This window comes from Mercenaria mercenaria, chromosome 7 (genome assembly GCF_021730395.1).
Source record: "Mercenaria mercenaria strain notata chromosome 7, MADL_Memer_1, whole genome shotgun sequence".
NCBI lineage: Eukaryota > Metazoa > Mollusca > Bivalvia > Venerida > Veneridae > Mercenaria > Mercenaria mercenaria.
The window spans coordinates 9,975,257-9,999,810 of record NC_069367.1 but is presented as its reverse complement, the minus strand read 5'-3'; the positions used below and the strand labels follow the sequence as shown (position 1 = coordinate 9,999,810).

The 24,554-nt window shown below is 35.6% G+C and overlaps 1 protein-coding gene across 6 annotated transcripts in view; it reads left to right on the top strand.

Annotated features, from left to right (window-relative positions):
- Positions 1 to 24,554, top strand: part of LOC123555056 (thrombospondin-1-like) — a 57,659-nt gene that overhangs the window by 30,639 nt on the left and 2,466 nt on the right. For 2 of the 6 annotated variants that reach the window (XM_053547538.1, XM_053547543.1), the window contains exons 1-10: positions 14,907 to 14,988; positions 15,245 to 15,289; positions 15,575 to 15,654; positions 16,068 to 16,433; positions 17,243 to 17,365; positions 18,058 to 18,228; positions 19,321 to 19,491; positions 19,891 to 20,058; positions 20,405 to 20,578; positions 21,728 to 21,901. In XM_053547538.1, the coding sequence (XP_053403513.1) occupies positions 18,186 to 18,228; positions 19,321 to 19,491; positions 19,891 to 20,058; positions 20,405 to 20,578; positions 21,728 to 21,901 (730 nt within the window). In that variant the 5' untranslated portion in view covers positions 14,907 to 14,988; positions 15,245 to 15,289; positions 15,575 to 15,654; ... (1 more) ...; positions 17,243 to 17,365; positions 18,058 to 18,185. Of the gene's footprint in view, positions 1 to 14,890; positions 15,290 to 15,574; positions 16,434 to 17,242; positions 17,366 to 18,057; positions 18,229 to 19,320; positions 19,492 to 19,890; positions 20,059 to 20,404; positions 20,579 to 21,727; positions 21,902 to 24,554 lie in introns of those variants that run through there. The other 4 variants (XM_053547540.1, XM_053547541.1, XM_053547539.1 and 1 more) reach the window with 4 other exon arrangements.

The window sequence follows — 24,554 nt, the reverse complement described above, 5'->3', positions numbered from 1 at the left end:
TTCAAAATTTCCATACCCCTACCATGTATTTCAGTAAAGTATAATAACTGATATAAATTTGAAATCTAAGCATTTTTATAACAGAGAACAATATTTTTGTCATACTTTTGTCAATCTTAAGTTGGTATTTTTGCTATTTAATCGAGTTTCACATAACAGAACTAAATCAAACTCTGCATATGTATTAGCTTATGTCTACATAATCTGAAATCAAAAAGAAAATTTGTAGGTCACCATATTATATTTGGCTTAAATCAAATTAAAACGAGGTGGGTGTGGCGGGCATTTATATAACGCAAGTTGGTACGAATTACGTAATCAATTCATATTTCAAACAAGGGAAAATATACAGCCAAAATCTTTGACAGTATTCTGTTTTTGTACACAGCTTAAAGCAAAGATAGTTAAAATGTGGATCGAATCGCCCTAGGTCGCTCACCTGAGGAACATCTGGAATGAACTCGCTAAAAGTGCGACTGAAGAAACTGCTTTTTCCGTTTTATAAAGTAAGAAACAGAGTGGACGCAGCAGCCAGATTGATCTTAAAAGCGATAGGGGTTATCTACTATATTTGGCCAATCACCCGACTAAGTTTGAAGGCTACATGTTAAAGGCTTCTCAACAAATGCTTCGGAAACTCTTTTCAGTGTTTATACGTCAACGATTTGAACATGTGACCTAGAGATATATCAAATTATCAAACGTATGTCATAGATATAGGTTTCTGCCATTGTTCGAACAAAACCGATAGTTCCCGAATACGGATGTACGGTAAGGGTACGGTTCGGAGATAAGGAACAACCAAATTGGCACGGCGTTGAGGGAAAAACGATACGTTCGAAAAACTTCCGCGAGCGCCTTTAATATGTACAAAATACAGCGCACTAAAAAACTGAAATATTTCCAAGACATATAGAAGAAATCCCAGTGTGTGGAAATTTATTAAACTAATGAATTCAACGGATAGAAAAACTTTAAACAACATAGCAGCCTTTTTCAAAAATGCCACAAAGATACGATCAGCTACTATAATATAATATTTTGTGGTTATGAGATAGAAATAGATTTACTATGCATTACTATATTAGAGCCGCGCCATGAGAAAACCAACGCATCCGCGCCGTCTGGTCAGGATCCATGCTGGTTGCTAATGATTTCTCTAGATGCAATAGGCTTTGAAAGCGAACAGCATGGGTCCTGACCAGACTGCGTGGATGCACAGGCTGGTCTGGATAGATGCTGGTCGCAAAGACACTATGCTGGTTTCTCATGGTACGGCTCAAATAAATCTAGTTACTTCTGCAAAAATGTTTTATGAAGATGTGTTATGCTATATGCAATGATATAGCCAACAGTATTATTTTCATATTATTTTTGTTCATCCTCAATAATATACTTAATTATATTATACTTTTAAAACGTTATATAATATTATGTAAATCTGTTTTGACACTTTTTTGTGACATTGTAACAGATTTGTGGACAAGGAACCATAATAGGTCAAGTCCTTTATTTATGAAATAAACTCTTCTTCTTCTTCTTCTTCTTCTTCTGAAAATGTTAAATCAAGAAAAACAAACGTGCAACAGTCAGGAATCGAATCCCAACTGCCGTTGCAATAAAAGTTTTCCTGCGTTTTTCACCAGTTCACCGCGAAGGAATATGTACACAACAGTCGTGCAATATAAAGCTTATTAATCAAGGCAATTTATCTCTGGTGCTCTGGTGCTCCGTTATAAACGCCTTTTAATTTTAAATGAAAAAAAAATAGCAATGCAACTAATTCTTATATGTTTCCATAAAATTTAATCTGTCAGTAACTAAGTTCCAAAGCCTTCTTAAGAAAGATAGCAACAACTCTCTGATTTCTACAAAAAATGTCATCGCACGATCGGAAAGTCAGTGCTTAAACTTGTATGTTCTAAACTCTTTGTTTTAAGTTACTTTCATTGAAGAATGTATAATAAGAAAGACGTTACTTAAATTATTGACATGTAACGACATGTTAAGAGGGAATGCATCAAGGTTTAAATAAAAAAAATTTGTTTATTTTACATGTAAGGTCGAAATAAATATCACTCGTGAACAACCGTGATAATTTACATTTTTATAAATATTGAATATTAATATGTTCACTCCGTTATATATATTACGATCATAAAATGAAACAAACAAGTATCTTCTATGTATAAAATTAAAGTTTCTTTAGTCCATTTTACATCTTTTTGTATTTTAATGTAAAATCTGGAGAGCATGAAATACCTGTATGCGGGGAATCTAGACTTCTTTTAACACATTATTACTATTGTTATATTTACATTTTTGTATATAATGCTTTTAAGACTTCTTTAATTTGAGACGTATTCAAGTAATTCTGATATAAGTATTTTTGTATAAATATTTGATTATAAATTGGCTGTATGATTGTGTAAATGTATGAATGTATATGAAATTTAATTGAAGGCCATATTGGAAATTAGTTGTATGATATTTGTATTTGTACGCTTAGCATGTAATCTTCAGAAAATAAAGTTGTTATCTTAACTTATCTTTTTTATCTTAAACCCCACCAAAGCGCCGAGTAATTGATCAAAGTACAGTGTTAGCTCTTTTGTAAAGACTAGTTACTGTCCGTTTACCATGGTAATGTTCGATATAACTTAGACTGATGAAACTGTAAAATACACCTATTTCATCAATGGACCGTATATAACTGGGAATGATAACAGCCATAAGCCAGACGTAAAATCATCAGCCATTATTTAGAGAAAACGATCATTCCAGTTATAAATTACTAATAATATAATCATTTCGTTGGCACACGAGTTATGCGTTTGTCATACCTACTACAACCAATTAATTGATCGGAATAAATGAAAACTATAACACAGTTTAATTTAGCCTGGGTTTTTCATATTTACAATTCTTATGACGACCACATCGCCACTACGCCTTCGTGTTTTGAGAGAAATCATATGTCATGGTACGGACTTGGTTTCGTAAGGTGTCAGACAGCCGGTAAGCTCGGTCGGTAGGGCACCCGCCCTGTAAGCGAGAGGTCCCGGATTCAAGCCCCGGACTGACTGTACATTTTTCTCACTCTTTGACTTTTGATGCTATTTTGATGGTTCAGCCATATGCTTGATAAAACAAGTCGTCTGATTGGTTCAAATAAAAATGGATTTGCGAAAATAAAAATAGCAATATCGGAAATTCAAAATATACAGAAGACGAACGTGCCATTCTCAGGTCTTCGTTTAGAAGATCAAGTACTTTAGTCAGATTGCCAGTTTAAATTGAACAATTTTTTTCTGTCTATTATTAAAAATCACTTTGCCTAGCGCCATACCAGAAATGCACTTAGGTGTGCTAAAGGGCCACTAAAATTATTATTTTATATACATCTTTGTACATTATAAATAACTGAAACTGCATTAATAAAATAACATAATACTTACCCCAAAGTTAAAAGCCAGTGTTACTTTTATCATATCGAAGTAGAAAGATATTTAATGTTTAAATGATGTGACATGCCAGTGATGTGACACTCGAATTTTTGAACAAATGTAAACTCTTTGAGACCCCTCTAGGCTTTTTTAAACATGAGATTGTACTTTATTTATTGATGTACAGCTATCAAATATATGCATGAGCATACAGTACACTGACGAGATATGAAAACCCAACATACCCATGATAGTGCTCAAATTTAATTAGCACAACGGACCGTAAAATGGACATAATGGATATAGAGTATCGAGATGTGTTTGTGTTGACAATTTCAAGGCGAAACTTTTTGTCTAAGAACAAAATATATTCAAGCGTTATGTTGATTGCGTTTTCATTTCTCCTCAGTGTACATGAGCATACCGCAATTGTTCATAAAACTATATTCCAGGTGTTATTATCAATGAAGGAAAAAGCACACAAGAACATATCACCCAACCCGGATCTGTTTTGTTTTCAAATGATGTTACATATAATTCAACAATTTAACTTTAAAACCATGTAAATCTATAACTGATATTCAGCTTGTACATTAATTACGATTAGCCTGAGAGTCATTGTCCTCCCCATTATCTGCTATCCATTACCAGTACATAATCATTGATGGTGAAACAAATGCGTTCATAGTGACATAATAAAGCTGTGTCGTAACTAATGGCTAAAAACAAATTATAAATATAGGTCAGTGGGTGATTTTTTTCAGGTAGTCTGCGAAGTACTCATGACCCGAACTTCTTCCATGCAATTAATGCTACAGACAACTGAGACAAGAAAAAGCTGAGGTGCAGTCTTTAGTGAAAAAATAAACATTATAGTTTGATGCCAATCTAAGAAATATTGAGATAATTTTTTCATATGGGTAATATCCCCACTCGCATCAAACACTGGAAAGTCCAAATTAGTTGAAGCAGTTTCTAATGAAATTTTCATTGCTGCCAACACTGGGTTTACGACCATTTGTCGAAAGATAAATGTAAAAATAAGACAATTAGTCAAATGGACAAACTAAAGAATGGAAGAATTGTCGAATACGACAAATGAGCGAAACATATTTTAAAATACGACACTTAACCAAATAATTGTTTGTGATATTTTCGATGTTGTGTCGCACTGCATCCTGATCTTTGGTCTATTTGATTACCTAAAACACATTCAAGAATATGTTACGCATGATTTGACCAATTAACTAGGTGAGCGAAAATCAGAATTACTCTGCGCGCATGTATACTAGCCTTCCAATATGTATATCCAGAAGCTACCGTAGAAGCCTGTTTCTTTCACCAGGCATAGGCTCATTGGGTAATGTTGGGGAGCTGGGCATGAGACAACAGTATCTGGAGGATGAGGAATTCGCAATTTCATTGCGCATGTTTACGGCACTTGCATTTGTGCCACCTACGGAAGTCACAGACGTATTTTCAGAGCTATGCGAAGCCATTCCAAAAACAACGCACAATTTCATACCATATATGGAGGAGACGTACGTTAGATGCTATAGGTTTAAATCAAAGTCTAAACCTGATGGAACAATGGTAAGTGTCTGATCCAAACATAACAATAAAAAACTAAATAAATAAATAGCACTACATACTACCTATTATGTAGTTACTCAGTCATAACTCATTCTTTGCTTTTGATGTTTTGGACAAGTAATTTCGACGAATTTTCAAAGACTTTTTGACGAAATTCGACACGTATATCATTTCTATCAAATATCCATTCTATCACTTGTCATATTTGATCACATGTCCATTCTACCAATTGTCTTATTCCATCATATGTCTTTCGACGTAATGTCGTGCACAGGCCGACATTGTACATGCTACAGGTTAATATGCCTATTATTTCAGGAATCACCAATATTTTAAATAAATCTTACATGTATCATAAAGGAACTCAATTCCTCTTTGGTTTATGTAAACATATTCAAATAATATAAAAAATTACGAAATTTCTAGTGATTTAAACCTATGTTTGTACTGTAAATGATTAACGTTCACCATGTACACATGCAAATATGTGCAAGCAAGTAACTTTACATGACTGTGTACTCTGATTCATCCTCCACTATATTTGACGCGATCCTAGGAAATATTGAGATATTTTTTTCATATGGGAAATATTTCCCCACTCACGACAAACACTCAAAAGACCAAAATAGTTGAAGCAACTTCAGTGTTTTCCCTTGACTTTTGAAAATGAGGGTCATTGTGACCCCCAGTATTTCACATCTGGGGGTCATTTCTAAATTTTAGGGGTCATACAGATATACTTTTAGTATTTTGAATAAAACTTTGTTTTACTTATACTAGTGATTATACAGACTGAAGTGTTTCCTCATATTTGTCACTGTATAAAATGATAAAAACAGCTGATGTTTGACTTTTTATTTATATATGTGCTAAAATAGGTTTTAGTACTTTTAATTACCAGACAGTGTTATAGTAGAAACAGGTGATTTGAACGGCTGGGTCCTACTGTACTTGCTGCCGTCATAAACATCGTCAGTTTGCTTTGTTTTTGAGCCATTTTAATATTTTTAGTAAACAGCAGACTGATACTACTGGTACAAGTAGCGAGTAGCGATAACAACTGTTACAAACTGTTAATCAGTCAAAGTATTGGACTGGGTATTAAATTTGTTAAATTTGAATTGATGCAAATAGACAAAATCAGTGACGCAAGTCTGCATATAATTATGAAACTGAAAGTACTTTTTCAGAAAATCACTCTTTGTTTAGATTTTCAAGAAATTGCGTCCACTGTGACGCACAGAATTTACTTTTACGGGTCATTTTTCAGAAAAGTGCAACTATGACGCAGGGTTTGTGCGTTAGGGAAAACCCTGCAACTTCCGATGAAATTTAATTGCTGCCAACACTTTACATGATATTAGTTTTAATATCATTCATTTCACAAATTGATCAGATATTAAAATAAAACATACATGTTTCCAAAGGGGATTCATTTCCTCATTAATCTATGTAAAAATTATCAAATAATCGATATCCAAAATTTCGAATTTATTGGTGATTTATGTACTGTACACGATCAACGCTTACCGTGTGTTTACACAATATAAAACCAGTAACTTTACATGACTGCACATGTGTACTGTGATTAAACGTCCATCTTTTTGGGATGTTTAGATTGCCAGTCCCAAATATAAACAATCTGAATGTTGAATTATTTTGACTAATATACATCAGTGACATATGCTTCTGAAAACAATACCTTAAATGTATTTATTCTGAAATTTCCATCAATATATACGGTATATATAAATTTAATGATCTAATATAAACCACTGGCCGGTGCCTCGTATCCGAAGACTACTGCACATTCGAACCATGTATTTGAAATAATACATTTACTAGAATGACGATTACACCTGATCTCTCTTTACTTTAAAAAGGTGAAAGTAAATGACATAACATTTATTATTTTATTATTAATAAACTTACCATGACCAAAACTTTTGCCAAATGTTGTTCTTTTTGCGCCTTTTGACTCGCGTACGAATTAATTGATATCACTGTCATCCTCTCTACTGCGGCCGTGTAGGCTACTCTTTACATGACAGGGAAGAGGCAACCATCAAACAGACATTTTTATTTTTCTGATAGATCTATTGGTAAGTCGCCTGGTGAAGCTGTCCGAATCCCTCACACTGTTTTGATTGGATTCACGTTTAGTGCACTGTTCTGATTGGCTACACGAAGACCAAAAACGGTTTTGCACGATACACGTTTCAGACGATTTTGATTGGCTGCACGTTTAGTCAGTCGTGAAACGTGAAAACGTGAACCAGCCGAGCCACGAGCGAGCTTAAACGTGTACACGGGGATCAAACACGCCGGCGCCACTGTAAATGAAAGTTACATTAAACTGGTACAAAACGTTCTGTGTAGCATTGATTTTCGAAGCATTTGTTAAGCACGTAAAACGTACAGAGAAACACACAGAAACGTTTAGTCGGGCAATTTAAATGCGATGTAGAACAGACAGAATTCTGATGACCCTCTGATCCACCTGTCTCTCTCTCTCTCTCTCTCTCTCTCTCTCTCTCTCTCTCTCTCTCTCTCTACCAGATCAAAACCATGTGTTAATGTCTAAACCATAAAATGTATGTATTGGCGGCGATCCACCCTAAGCAGTTATTTCGATTTGTTTATCTATATATAATCATGTGTGTAAGATACTTGCCTTTTCTAAAATAGAAATGCTTCGCTGCAATAAACGGTGATGACGACACCAACCATCCGGTGAGTTAAATGCTCATTTAGACTTTGAACAGACGTCCTTCAACACAACAGATGTACAACCCATATAGACAATCACTGGAAACATGACGGCAGAAAGAAAATTGGGATCTGTGGTGCTGTATAGATACTGCCGCTGAAAAATATGCATGAACAGCAGCACACCGGATGGAATATTATGATATTGATCTTATATGTTTATAACCTCCCGATATACCACAACACCTGGAGTTGTGATGCTTGTGTATCTGGTGCTACTCCTCGGAAAGCAAAACTCACGAACAAAAAAGGACCTCTAAGGCTAGGAGATACAATTTGGCTGTCATACATGAGTACCGCGGTGTAGTCACCCTTATCATTTCTGATACCTTATAACAATGGCTGTTTGCTTTACAAATTTAACTTTTAAATGTTGACATGAAGGCATGTCCCCTAAATTAGGATGACAATTTAATGAAAAGCTTAACAGCAAAGAGTATTTATAACGGTGCACATGAACGCAAATCCAGAAACCGTATGGCCAAATGATGCAAAATTTGAACGCATTTTTTTAATACCGACTAGACGTTGAATTCAAATTAGCTGTTTTAAACGCAATTTACTTGTAGGAATTTCGCTATTTTTAGCTCACCTGTCACTACTTTTGTGATCATCCTTCGTCCGTCGTCCGTCTGTCCGACCGACCACAATTTCCTTGTGAACACTATAGAGACCACATTTTATATTTGATTTCTATCAAACTTGCATACAACTTGTATTGGTATAATATCTCAGTTTCTTTCGAAACCTTGCCAGATCCCATCATTGTTATTGCCCCTTTAAGGGCCAAAATTTGCTATTTTTGGCTTTTGCAGCAAAATAGAGATTTCATTTACGGTTTGATTTGATATAAACTTGCAAAATATCTTCAACAACAATAGATCTTGGATTCCATGATAAATCTGTCCGATCCAATCATAGGTTCTGGATTTACGGCCCTTGATTGACCCCTGAAATACCCAAAATTTGGTATTTTTTACCTTGTGAACACGATAGAAGTTCCTTCCGAAATCTGGCTAGATTCCATTATGGGTTCTGGAGTTACTGCCCCTAAAAGCGGCAATTTTTTCTATATTTTGGCCCTTTCAGCCATATAGAGATTTTATTTAATTATGTTTTGATATGACACAAACTTGCACAGAATGATTACCATGATGACCTCAAGGCCTGGATCGAAACTGGAGGGGGGGGGACATGTGGGGTCAAAAACTAGGTAATCAGGTCAAATAAAAGGAAAAGCTCGTTTACAACACAGAGGCCACATTTATTACCCTATCTTCATGAAAAGTGGTCAGAATGTTTGTCTTGATGACCACGTTTGAAACTTGGTCATATGGGATCAAAAACTAGTTCATAATAACAAATCAAAGGAAAAACTGGTCAACATTCTCGAGACCACATTTATGACCCTATCTTCGTGAAACTTAGCCAGAATCTTGATGATTCCTAGGCCAAGTTTGAAACCGGGTCATATGGGTCAAAAACTAGGTCACCCAGTCAAATCAAAGGAAAAGCTGGTTAACAGTCTTGTTCATTTGATGTGCATGAAACTTGGTCAGAATGTTTGTCTGCATGAAATATCGTATAAATTTTTAACTAGGTCACCAGGTCAAATCAAAGAATAAGCTTGTTCACACCCTAGGGGACACATTTTTGATTCTATCTTCATAAAATGTGGTCAGAATGTTTGTTATCATAAATTCTTGGGCGATTTCAAATCTGGGGGTGGGGGGGGGGGGTCACGTGGAGTGAAAAACTAGGCCACTAAGTAAAACCATAGGAAAAGCTTGTATACACTCTAAAGGACACTTTTTTCTCCAATCTTTCTGAAACTTTGTCAGAATGTTTGTTTTCATGACATTTTAGACAAGTTCGATTCTGGGTAATGTGGGGAAAAAAAACTAGATAATTAGGTCAAATCAAAGAAAATGCTTGTTTACACTCAAGAGGCTACGTTTTTTGGTCCAATCTTAATGAAAATTGGTCCGAATATTTGTTTCTATGAAATCGCTAGGTAAAAAACAGTTTACACAATTATAATGTGTTACATAGGTGAGCGACTTAGGGCCATCTTGGCCCTATTGTTAAATAAAACTTACTTGTACTAGGGTAAGGACAAAAGGATACAGTCATTTGTACTGCGCACATAGTTATATCCCAAGCGCAGACTTTCACTGACCAAAAAGACGGATATGCTTCAAAGGGATCCTTACTTTGGGGGGCCCTGGTTGTTAGATGTTTATCATTTAGACCATTTTTTCATCTCTCGACGATTTGGATTGGTCGATGAGAAGCACATTTAACATTAAAGGATATAAGCGCAAGTCTCCAAAAGAAAGCCTTTGTAAGCAAAATTCTTTCATGTAAGGAAGCCATCCAGCTGGTTTAAGGAATGTCAATAGTTTTACCCAGGTGCCTGCTGATGATGAAATAATGCTAAGAAGCGCACCAGGTGTCTTCCTCTACCATCAAAAGGGATGTAAAACACTCCAATATCCCTCCCCTCAACAACCCAGCTCCCCGTCCCCTGCATCAAAAAAATTAAAATTAAACTCAGGCTACTGCTGTCATTCTGCACTTTCTGCTTCATGCTTCTAAAGTGTCTCTTCACAGATTACATATACTGAGTTCAAGTGATGAACTCATCAATAAGTGTATGATCTGACAGAGAAAAAATATCGGTTATGGAAATTTTCAACTATTGTCAATATTATTTGTTTTACAAAATGTACATATTATAGAATTTTGGCTCGATATTTTTAATAATTCAGAGACAGTTTTTTTTATATTTGTTTTCAAGACATGGAATAAGAAGAAAATTTGGATCCAGTCAAACAAAAAAAAAAATAAGCATCAGGAAACAAGTAACAGTCGACAATTAAAACATTATACATTAACGACATAAAATTTCGAATAATCACATATATATATGCTTCTTCAAAATGATTTCAACAGTCTTTTAAGGGTAGCGTATTGTAGACAGCTGCTCAATTTTTTCTGTCAACTATAGCCGCAGCATGTTCAGTTGCTTTCTTCATATCGGACGTCTCCCTTTCATTTATAATGTTATTCTTCTCTACCTTTGAAAAACTGACAAATATTTCTTTTTTTTTTTTTCTTACTGTCGTCTGTTTTGATATTCATTTTGATAACACAAGTCAGTGAGCACTATCACGAAGCAATAAACTTTATAACTTCACGAACATCAACTGGAAATAATCTTGCGAAGCGCAAGAAAACGAATGGTAAACAGGAAGTCGCTATTTCTTTTGTTTAACTATCATGTCGCACAGTTATACTTGAAACTAAGCAGCGTTCTATACATGTATTTATTGATAAGTAGTCGCATGTGTCGCTTCCTTCGCTGGCTGTTTTAAACCGTTTTAACTGTACATGTTATATAAACATAATGCTTACAATATAATCTTAAAAGTAGATCCCTCGGAAGCACTGAGAACAATGCAAACAGTGAAAATTGCAGACCCGGTTTGATTGAGTCTGTTCATGAGCAGTAATGTTATAGGGTATAATGTTATAGGGTATAATTTACAAAATGATTTCCTTCCATATAAGTTTTTTTTCTGTTTTATTTATTTTCATAATAATAAAACACAATTTCTGTGAGATTGTAATTACTTTCAAGCTTCATTTTCCTTAATATTTCAATCACGTTTCTGTGTATATCGACAAAATGTAAAACCAGAGCCTTCAAAAGAAAATTAATAGCAGCATTCTGACATCAGTCCTGCCTTTTTCTCTTGCAGATGAAAACGTGGTGTAGGTCACCAGGAGGTGTTTTGTATGTCATCTTGCAGGTGTTTGTAAAAATACACCTGGGGAAAGCACAGAAGGAAACGTTAGATAACTTTTAGGCCTTACAATGATCAAAACATGTTTGATTTTAACTGTTGCTCTTTTTTCCTGAGAAGAAAATCCGGCCTCGGCGTCACTTCTATTTCTATATAAGCTAAGTTAGACCGCGTACTTTGAATGGACCAACACTGACCAAAGATTCATTAAGCATTATTATATTAATTTTATAATACAAAGACTGCTTCATTGAATCAGATGTAATTAGCGGTTATACACACCGTTAAACATTAGATGCCACCTCTGATGAAATGGTTGAAATGAACTGCTCTTTACAATTATTTAACTCTTCGGAAATCTGTCTGTTATATGTGTCGTTCAATTCATAAAAATGTTAGGGGGTCTAGTTGAAAAGTCTGCGAGTGTACCGATTAACAAGAGATCAATCAGGGTTAGGTTATCTCCGAACTGCCAAACACAACCTCTACGTACTATGTAAAGGGTAACAGCTACGCGCCTGATATCAATCTGTATGTGTGCCAAGTTACACCAAAAGCACGTGCAACCTGCAATAATTAAGTTATAGAACAGAATTAGTATTTTAAAAGTAATTGATTTAATCCATAAAATTCAAGTGTCAAATTAAATTATATTGATTAACGAAAGAGAGAGTTTGTTGTCACACCTCTTCTGACTTGAACATATGTTACTATTCGACAAGAAACAAAATCAAATGCCAGACATGGGTAGCATTTAGAAAGAATGATAAATGATGGAAGGACCTTTCGTCGACTTTAAAGACGGATTCTTCATCAGTAGATTAGATTCTTTAGACCTTCGTTGTAAGTAGTATGCATAATTCAATTCAGTGAAGTGAAATAGAATATATCAGAATTGCAATTTCCTTACAGATGTTTTTATTCAAATTTCAGTCATTTAATTTCTCTAGAGAATATATTCAATCGACTTTCTGTGTTACATGATAATTACAAAATATCAATCAACGTTTAAAGCAGAGACAGCTCTGTGCTGACAGCTTATGTAGTTAACTATACAAAGGTTGTTGGGTATCATTTGCAAGCGGTCATTCATTTCTCATTGCTTTATCACATGCTATATACAGGTAACACGTTCATTTTGACATAGCTATTCCATTTCTGTGAATAAAACCGCATTTAGGACGTCAAGGGATGTGGGGACCAGGATACTGTCTGAAAGCTATGTATATAAAATCTGAGTTCTGCCTGCCTCACGACCGCGCGATCTATAGTATTGAGTTAAGCGGGTGGGCATCACTTAAATCCGAAACGGTATGAAACATAAGAAGTCGGGTATTCTTTCCAATATTATACTTCAGCAGAAATGTTGATGTATATAAATATCTTCACACACAATAATTATGAATACTCCGTAGTAATAAAGTATAAATGAAAATTGAAAACATCATAGATTTATTTGTCAGTTTTCAGAACAGATATCGTGGCGTCACGAGATTGTGAGTTATGACGCAATGCATGTGACGCTGCGCGAGTAGAATAGGTATAATGTATTTTCTATTGTTTGTGTGACATCAGCATCAAAAACTATATGAATGTCCTTGAAATTAGGACTAAAGAATAATCATTATTGCTTTTTTAAGATTTTATCCAAATATTGATATAAAGTCAGTTATAGACTTTTTCGCATACGGGAGGTGTTAGGACTGGACTATCAAGAAATATGGCCATTGATTTTATACATTAATAAAGTAAAATACAAGATGTGGCAATTTTGACTTATTTAAGGGTCGTATCTCTAATATTGGAGCAATCTTGCAAAAATCGAACAGGCTCGAGTTTTTATGGACATACACATTCTGTGTAAGCTTCATGAAGTTACTCAGGAAACGTATCCTTTAATATATAAACAATGTAAAAACAAGCAATATCTTTAAACGAGATGGTCGGAGAATTTTAGTAAGACAAGACGTTTATGAGGTTTTCATATCATTTGTGTTATTCTATCACATACCTAACATTTGTAAACTGAAAAACTAAACACCACACTTAAACAATTTTAATTGTTTGATAAAGGGTTTGTATACGAATAATTGCAGTAGTGGTCTGGAAGGCACTTCTATACCTAGAAGACTTTAATTGATCGACTAACCACACCCTTATTCATGTGATACGCAGACCGTATTCAGCATTTACTGTAAATTCATATATGCTGGTATTTGAACAGCTATTTATTAAAATCGCTTATCATTTTCTAGATATATAAATATTCTTGCTAAATATACTAAGCGAATCGTAGCTTTCATTAAGCTTTGTCTGACATTTCACTCAGCGTTACACAATCAGCAGAGTGAAGAAATAGACACTCTCTTACAATTAGGCAGAGTGTTGCATAAATCTTTCATTTTGATAAATTATCTTTAATGCGTTCTCCAGTAGTCTGATTTGCAAACTTCAGTCACGTGGCATGGGTCAGTCCAGCTCACGAATTCGTTCTTAGTACGACATTCGCCGAAAACTGAGTTTACTGGATAAATTCAAGGGCAATATTTAACCGGTGTAATCAAATCTTGCAATTAAAAGATTTTTTGTGATCATATGACCATGTACATTCTTTATAAGGTGGCATAAAAGAATGTCATTGATGTAAAAATAGTGTATAATTTAAATTATCACTGTGCTAAAGCTTATTTTGGTCCAGGCATATCCAATACATATGTTTGTTAGACAGCAGAGGCATCAACTGTACTAAAGCTATCTTTAACTGCCGACGTAATTTGCTTCTAATTTCGTTTAGTACTTCGATCGTGTAACCCCTAGGCACGATTTACAACTTAATGTGTCGTGGGAAAGAACATACAGCGTTTTATAAGATTTTGTTCTATAATTTGAATTATAGTCTAAGGACTATTACTTTATAATTATTAATTAAGCACGGCTAGGATTGTAGGTTTGTCACGATGTGCTGTTTAAATCTGTCGAATGTTATATAACTCCTTACAAGATAAGAAAAATAGGGACTTTGTCATTTCAGTGCAACTTACTGTGCTTCTAGTTAAGTTAAGTATCTCAATCGTGTAACCCATACCACATTTCACAACCTTTGGTGTCGTGGGAAAGAACAGAATATACCATTTTAAGGTTTGCTTTGATGATTTGAACTAAACAACAAGGACACTGACCTCACGATTAATAACTAATAAAGAAGAGGTTTGTGACGATGTCTGCAATGGTTCTCCAATGTTATCTATATAAGGTAAGAAAATCTGGAGCATTGTCATTTCGGTGCAACCGTTTGGAAAAGTCGGTTGAGAAGTTAATTGTCTACATTACCTCAGGCAATTAAGGAACAACGAAAATGGAGTCTAAACTATGTATGTAACGACACAATTTCAAATTACCGTTAACTAATTTTTCAGTATACTTTTTATATCGTTTTCACCTTTTGTTTGCTGTATGTTTTAGGCTACTATCTTCGACATGTAAAATGTCTATGTCTCCATGAGGGCTTTGACATTAACGGAAGATAAATATATGTATTAACAATATGAAAATTTAAATTTACTGTAGTAAAGTATTTAATAAATGAAAATATGTGAAACAAAATACTGAGTATTAATAATATTTCAGACTGTTTTGCCTTGGTGTTTTTAACTATTACCACAGCATGTACAGGTATGTACAATATGCATTACAAATCAAATTCTATCTGAGAATCGCTAAATTATGTAAATAAATTGATATCTCGTTTGGATGTTGTACTGATTTCACCTCACAGTGATAACGTCTGCTAATTTCAGTTTAAAAAACTATTATAAATCATATTCTGTCTTAGAATCGCTAAATTATTAAATAAGTTTATAAATTATCATTTATCTTTTGGGTATTTTATTGTTTCGATGAATGCATCATTTCCAAGGCATATTTTGTGGAATATAATTGTGGTCATTTATATCTTAGATGCCCTTGATTGTTACACGTGTACCAACGCTACCTATGTGTCCGAATGCAAATCTACAACAACTTGTAATGCAGGAGAAGTATGCCCTTCATCATCCACTATCTACCTAGTAACGTTAAATTGAAAAAGTTCAAGTCCTGAAAAGCATTACCCTTTCGTACATTTATCTGATATGACTGAGTCAGATTCTAAGTATATATTTGCTATAATGTTTTTCTTTATACATCTGGACACTACTTGCCTTTTTATCAAAGTCAATAACGTATCACTATCCCCTTACAGACGTGAATCATTCATCGTTAAATGTTCGAGATTTTTTTTTAAGTTTGTATATTTAACTTACTTATCCAACAATGATGTTGACTGATATCATAATATATGTACTGTCAAAATAGGCAGATTGTCAAAACGCATGTAATTTGGTAAATATTTTAAATAGATATCAGTAATTTTCTGTGAGGATGACTGAGTTTAACGTTTTCTTTATTTCAGATTTGCTTCTCCGATCACATTCAGACGCCGCATAGAATGTTGTATTCATTTGGATGCCGAGCAGAAGCGGTGCAGAGAAAATATTTTTTAAACATTAAAGATAAATAAAAAAGTTTATTATTCAACGAAATTATTACAATATCGTTTTAAACTAACTTGTATTAGAATAATCTGAACAGTTACCTGTACAAATGACACAAATGTTAATGTTGATATGCATGAATATTTTGCAGAAATGTAGTTCGATAATACAAGATGGGAACAGCGCTGGTTCTGGATCTATAGTTAGTAGATCAACATCGACGGGAACTTGTTCAGAATGCTGCAAGAACCAACACTGTAACAGACAGCTTTGTCAACACTCATGTAAGTTTCTGGTCTACATCATATTATTTCGATGGTTTTTGAACAGACGATTCTTTGGAAGCGTGGAAAGCACCCAAATAACATAATATCAGACCGTATGTGGATGTGTTAATGTAGCAAAACAAAATAATATCAGATTCCTTTTGGCTCAGCAGACCCTATTCATTAGAGATAATCAAACGTGAAATATCCAACGGTTACTCTGTCATTCGCCGGATGCCTATGACAATATCATGTGGCTCCTAAAATGACCCTGTTTTATTCAAATTTTTAAAGTATGCTACTGTTTCACTGAAAGTGGCTCGCAATATCGAGTGTTGCTCTGTTTTGTCGAGTGTCGTATCGCATTGTCTCAAGTTAGATTGTATCAAGTTGTCATGTCAGTGCCAGCAAATGTGCAGAGCACTAAGCACGACATTGCGAAGTGGCATCAAGGCAACGCGAAGTGATATTGTGACAATGCAATATGACGCACGACAGCGTGAAGTGACATTGAAACGTATCGTGCTGCTGATGCACGGTAATACAATATGACAAGGCGACATTATCCCGTCGCATTGTCGTTCATCATGTCACATTGCTGTTTAGCATTCTTGTGTGTCGTATCGGTCTATCTTTCTATCTAGTCAGTCTTTCTGCTTGTCTGTCTGCCTTTATTTAGTTATATCCTTTCGTGTATTTATGACAGGTAAGCGTCAGTGCAAGACAAATACATGTAGATTAAAAGTATGACTTAATAGGTGAGATGCAAAGCAGATTGCTTCAGTATGAATAAAAGTATGGCAGTGTTTGATGTTTTATACTTTCAGAAAAAGAGTGTTCTGATGGTACAGAAGTAAACTGTAAAAGTGTTGGTTCCATTCTTAATATCTGTGCTGATACCCAACATGCCAAATCTGTGTGTGAGAGATTTTGCGGATTGTGTGATTATGGTAATACTCTTTTGAAGCTATATGTACACATTCATGATACAATATATACACATTTAAGCACTGGAACAACTATAGGATTCTGTCTGTTGCAAGGATATTGCACGTGCTTTGGAGAACTGACCAAATTGGATTAATTGAATACGTATACCCAATGTTTATATTTTAGACTGACCTCCTCGGTAGCCTAGTGGTAGAGCGTCCGCTTCGAGTGCGGGAGGTCGTGGGTTCGATCCCCGGCCGCGTCATACCAAAGACGTAAAAAATGGTACTAGCAGTTTCCTCGCTTGGCCCTCAGCATTAAGGGGATAATGCTAGGACTGGTCAGCCCGGTGTCAGTATAATGTGACTGGAAGGGGTATCATGCCACGTGTCTACGGCGTGATATTCCAGTGAGGAAGCACTATATGCTCACTGCTACAAGTAGACACCGTCGTTTATATGACTGACTAAAAATTGTTGGAAAAGACGTTAAACCCAAACACACACACACACACACGCACACACGCACGCACGCACACACACACACACACACACATCTTAGACTAAATATCGGAACGGGGTAGGGTTTACGGAACGAATGTTAACAAGATGATAAATTTTTACTAACGAAGACAATTATCTCGAAACATTCTATTTAGTCTGTGATATATGGGTCCTCAGATCATAATGTATTTTTACATATTTGATTTAAGCTGACGGATCTTGGTCAACGTGGTTGACATGGTCGCCATGTGATGTTACATGCGGAAATGGTACTCAGGCCCGGATACGCAAATGCACAGAGCCCAGTCCTTCTGGTGGTGGCCATGACTGTGCAGGAATGTCACAAGAGGCACAGACTTGTACCGAAGAACCTTGTCCAGGTATTCCTTAGTTGAAAATTTCACGCTATGCATGTTCACTGGCAGCAGACTTTTGTGTACTTGTTATATCATATCCCTATGAATTTAATGAACCTTGTCAAGAACTGAGATTGCTAATCCATTTCAGTCTCCCATTTTACATTATAGTTTGACTATCGATGCATATTAGAAAAACCACATATTAATTGTATATAGTCAGATATGCCAAAAAAAAAGCATTTAACATGAACTAAAACATAAGATACACGCAAATACTTTGTGATAAGTGTGACAGGTGTAAGATTTAAGATTAATAGTTAAGTTTTCAATATTGAATGTCGAACTACGCATTATAGCTTAAAGATGGGCCGTTGAAATGGGCTAGTAGTTTCTCTCGTTCACGACATGTCATAGGGAAAGTGTATGGCATATTCACATTTTCAGTTTAAAAGAAATTTTCTTTCAGGTCTGGTGCCAGTGGTACATGTTCCCTATTTTATTTAAAAAAACAACATTACTGTCTACTAAGTATCGATTTGTTATTTCATTTAAATAACGTCCTAGCATTTGGTAAGCGTTTACAGATAGTTTCTTGGCAATTCTGTAGGTCTGAGCACATATTCCTTATCTTAAGAGACCTTGAAACAGATATATTTTATAGACTAGGTGACCGCTTTTAAGGTTGTAGCATTATTGACGAATACTGAATATGCCAAAATAGCTTGGCGTCAATGATTGGGAAAATCTATCGGGTAAACGAAAAGAAAATGTCGGAATAAATGGTAAACCGTGTTTTAATTGATCGAACTGCTTCTGAGAAGCTACGAAGTTTGAAAAGCGTAAGGCTCCCGTTATCAAGGTATTATTTCATTGTGTGGTGCTAAAATTTACCCCTCCCATTTTCATTCATAAGACGACACTTCGTTTCCGGTTACTTGTCTAGTATGAAATAAACGCGTGTTTCTCTCTAGTTCTGTTTTTTAAGTGTACACACTTTTCAATGTTTTCAAGACAGCGACTTCTTTAAGTCTATACATTAACTGCGGGCCTGTCTCGGTATCACATTTACTTTATTTTAGACAGCTAACTTTTGCAATGACATACTTGTTTCAGTACATGGGGCATGGGCAGCCTGGAACACATGGGGAAGCTGCAGTGCCACGTGTGGTATTGGTCTACAGAGGAGAGATAGATCATGTTCGACACCATATCCGGGACCCAATGGCAATCATTGTTTCGGGGACTCAAGAGACGATCAAATATGTTTAGCTAATACCTATCATGGTAAATATTTATAAAAGGAATATTTTCTGTAAAATAATACTGAATATTACAGTTTCAAAAAAAAAATTGAAACTAAACCAATCTGTCTTGATCATTTTAACAGATATAGCTTAGCTTTTAGATAGGTCTCTGACCCTGGCAGTTACATTTTTACAATATTGTGATATTTGTTGATAAAACCAATGCATATATATATAACCATTTCAAATGCAAAATGGCTGTAGCTGAAATGTTGAGGACGAACAACAATACGTATTCGATTTCTTTTTATCATTGGTAGATATAAGATTAAACTACAAGAAATTACCAAAATAAGCAGTTAAGAATAATATATGAAAAGGAACATATATGCAACAAAGTAATAATTATCTAGGTACATGTATACATCATTTTCGACAGACGGTGACTGGTCCTCCTGGCAAGCTTGGGGCACTTGCAGCAGAACGTGTGGAGATGGTATACGGTCAAGGTCAAGGTCATGTGACAACCCGTTACCATCTATACAAGGGAAGTACTGCCAAGGGGAGCCTTATCAAGTAGAGACGTGTAACATGCAATCATGTCCAGGTTAGTTTTATCAAAATGACTGTATTGAAAAATAACATTATAGAGATTCTGTTCAATAAGAAGTTTTATATATATATATTTAAAGTGATCATTTTCTGTTGCTGGTTGGTAATTATTTAGATCGGATACATGGATATATTACATTTAATTATGTAGTCTTTCATCTGCTTTTCTCGTAAAGGTTTTGTCCAACGAATCCACATACCCGATCATTTTGAATTCTTTGTAATAAATCAAATCTATAAGTAGCAATCCTTTCATGAATATGTGACTAACAATAGATTTATAAAACTAATTTATTCCATCAATAAAACCCCGATAAGAATATAAATAAGTTATCTTTCAGTAACAAATGGAGGATGGGGTTCCTGGACATCATGGACAAGTTGTACCGCCAGCTGTAACGGAGGAATGCAATCACGTCAACGTATTTGTAATAATCCGAAACCTTCCGCTGACGGAGATTTCTGTGACGGAAATGCAATGAATGTACGGATGTGTAACCAACAGCACTGTCCAAGTAAGCATTTTTATCCCACCCTTCCCGAAAAAAAGGGGATATAGAATTGTCTGGGCCCGCCCGTCCTTCCGCCTGTCTGTCATGTCTATCACTCTGACATTTCAATTACTTTGTATAAATGGTACACATAATGAGACGACATGTTGCACTAAAGACCAATACCACTTGCCACAAGGTCAATGTTACACTTAAAGGTTGAATCTTTACAGTGTCTATTTCTTACCCGGTCTATATTTCTGCCATCCATCAAAGCATTTTGAAATTCACGACTACTTTCACAGGTCTAACATGGAGGTCAAATGTTAACAGGGTCGATTTCTTTTCTGGTCTATACCTCGGTCATCTCTAAAGGGGTTTGAGATTACTAAGAATAAATGTTTCCCATAATAAGATGACTTGTGTTGCTCTAGACTCTGTTCCAAAGTCAATGTCTCCCTTGCAAGTCAAATGTTAAAGGGAACTATTTAACTATTAGTCTGGTTCATGACTTTGCCATCACTCAAAGGATATTGAAATTACTTGGCACATATGTTCCCTACAATAAGACAACATGACGCGCGCAAGACCCAGGGCCCTAGCTGCTGCAAGGTCAAGGTCGCACTTTGCGGTCAAAGGGTTTATTTTGTATCCCGTCCATAACTCTGTCATTCCTTAACGGATTTCTAAAATACTTGGCACAAATATTCCCCATGATGATATGCCGTCACGCTTGCAAGACCCAAGCGGTCCCTATCTCAGAAGTCGAGTTCATACTTATAGACCAATGATTATATGTCTTTTGTTTCGGTCAGTAATTTTATTATGTTTTGATTGATATCCAACTGACTTGGTATAAACAGTCCCGTGATAAAACAAAATGTCATATGCAAGATGCCCAAAGTTCAATAATTGTGGGAAAAATGTTGGTAAATGGTTTTGTGGTCTGTTACATTTTATAAACGCATGGATGCATATTCTAGACATTTTCAAGAGCCATTTAGTGGACATTTTCAGTATGTTATACCGTTCTTTCAAAGAAGGCAATAAATTTTGTGAAATGGACCTAGGCGTGGGATGTTGATAATTCTGTTGAAATTTCAACAATCTTCATGTGTTATTAAACAGTTTTATAACCTGACACTATATTCAAATCCGTCATCATCATTTAAGTAACTAATGGAGGTTGGGGTTCCTGGACATCATGGACAAGTTGTTCTGTCAGCTGTAATGGAGGAATGCAATCACGTCAACGGCATTGTAACAATCCGAAACCATCCTTCGGTGGAAATTTCTGTGACGGAATTGCATCTGATGTACGAATGTGTTACCAACAACATTGTCCGAGTAAGTCATTTCTGTAGCTAAAATAATCTTCATGCGTCATTAGAAACATATTTTTTTCAATTTGACTCAAAATTCAAACTCTGTTATTATTTCAATAACGGGCGAGAAACATTGTTTAAGACAGGCTCGTATTTCTTGCGCTCTGCTCTTCCATTCCTTGCAATCTATCATTTATCATCCCCCGCCAAATGCGGAAGCATATCGAGGGCTTGGCGCAAAACTATTGTATCTTGTTCTTTATTTATATACACTTACAATAGTATTGCACCAAGCCCTCGATATAGTTATGGCGTCATGCGTCCTTCATTCCGTCCGTCCGGAGCCATATCTAAGAGGTTGTTTGAAATATTTTAACAAAATTTCATATACATGTTTACCACTATGGGGAAATGCGGCCTGTCCGGTTTCAGTCAGATAGCCCAAGAAACAACAGAGTTATGGCCCTTAGTTATTTTTAGTGTTATTTATATAGGGTACTATAAGTATGGCAATTTCTGCTTCATAACTTTTGACATATTTGACCTAGAACTATGAAACTTGAATTAAATTAAGATCACCACAATGTGGTAGTGCACGCTCAGTTTCGTCAGGATCTCTGTAGTTACTTCAGAGTTTTTGTCCTTCAGTTGTTTAAAAATCCATATATTTGTACATTGCACTTCTTTCATTTTTTCCTTGAATATTTATTATCCACATGTAAAGTTGTGTACCCACACCCGGTCATCCCCACTGCCCTGGTCACACCCCCTCCCCACCACCTCCCCATCCCCACTTTTTTCATTTCTATACGCCCGAAGGGACGTATTATGTTATACCCCCGGTGTCCATCCTTCTGTCCGTCCGTCCGTCCGTCCGTTAACAATTTCGTGTCCGCTCTGTAACTCTTGAACCCCTTGAAGGCTTTCAAAGAAACTTGACACAAATGTTCACTACACCAAGACGACGTGCAGAGCGCATATTTTGGATGAATCGCTTCAAGGTCAAGGTCACACTTAGGGGTCAAAGTCAATATTAATTTGTGTCGTGCCCGTTCTGTAACTCTTGAACTGCTTGAGGGATTTCAAGGAAACTTGGCACAGATGTTCACCACACCGAGACAACGTACAAAGCGCATGTTCCGGATGACTCGCTTCAATGTCAAGGTCACACTTAGGGGTCAAAAGTCATATATGACTTTACTTTTGTGTATATTGCTCTGCATTGCAGTGCTCTTGTTTTGTTTTGTTTTTTTTTTTTTTGGCAGATCCATTTTCTGTTCACTTACAATAATTTTCTTTAATTACTTCCCTTTTATGTTACCATAAATAGCTTATTTTGAAACTATTTTTTATTATTGGCCAAAGAGAAAAACCGAGACAACTTTTCTGTGGTACAACATGGATGGTACCTCCAATTTTTAGGTGTATCTTGACATACATGTACTTGGTAAGGATTTTTTGCGGATTTAGATTATTTTTGTGGACTTGGAATTTTTTTCTTTTGAAATTTCCTCCCTTTGTTGTTCCTGTGCTTTGTGCTGAACAGTCAAGTTCTTTAAATTTTGCTCCCATCCTCTGATGTAACCCTTCGGGCGTATATTGCCCCGCTTGGCGGAGCTTTAGTTTTAATTTTAAACCTTCCATGAATATTAATCAACATGCAAAGTTGTACCCTCCCCCACCTCGCTACTTTACCAGTCATCCCAACACCCCGATCATGCATCCCCACTACATCCCCCCCCCCCCACATACACACACACACACCCGCACACACACAAAAAAAAAAGATATTTTTCATTTTTTATTTTCCATTAATATTTTTACATGCGAAGTTTTGTACCCGCAACCGGTCACCGCCCGCCGCCATCCCGATCATACACCCCACCCACACCCCGATATTTATTTTTTCATTTTCATCAATATATTTGAAGTTTTGTACCCTCACCCGTCACCACCGAACATTTTTTAAATTTTTCAAACCTTCATGAATATTTAGCAACATGTGAAGCTGTAAACCCCCACCCCCTGTCACCACTCAGGTTTCAGATTTCTCGGTTGGGCTCTCTTGAGAACTTCTGTTCTTTTAAGTTCAAATTTAATGAATTTTTTGCGTCTAAGTTTACTAACATCATTAACTTTTTGCCGGATATATTTCTTTGCCATTTTTCAACACAAACCTATTTGTCGGGGGATACCAATTCATAGAATGTCTTCAAGTTCAGTATTTGCTAAAGTATTGTTCTGAAAAAAAAATTTAAAAGATAAAGTACAGATAGTACTAAAGTAATGTCCGATAATATGTTACATCCCAGACAGAGTTATAGCGTTGTGTTCTGCACTTACTTTCATTTTCATGAAGCCATTTTAATTAGATTTTCTTATGTAATCTTATAAGTTATTGTACCGTCAACAAGAGCAGTCCATAAGACAACGCGCTCGACAATTTGGATAATTTCTAAGTCAATCAAGGGCCATAACTGTAATGGATGATGAGACATACAGAAAGGCGTAAAAAGATGCATTTCTTGATCCTATCCAGCTAGGGATTAGGATATTCACTTAACTAATTAAGGTTTCATTCAAGTTGTTACATTGATTATGAAATTCTCTTATTATAGTTTGATTATTAATACATTATAATGTTGTTATCTTATTATAGTTTGATTATGAATACA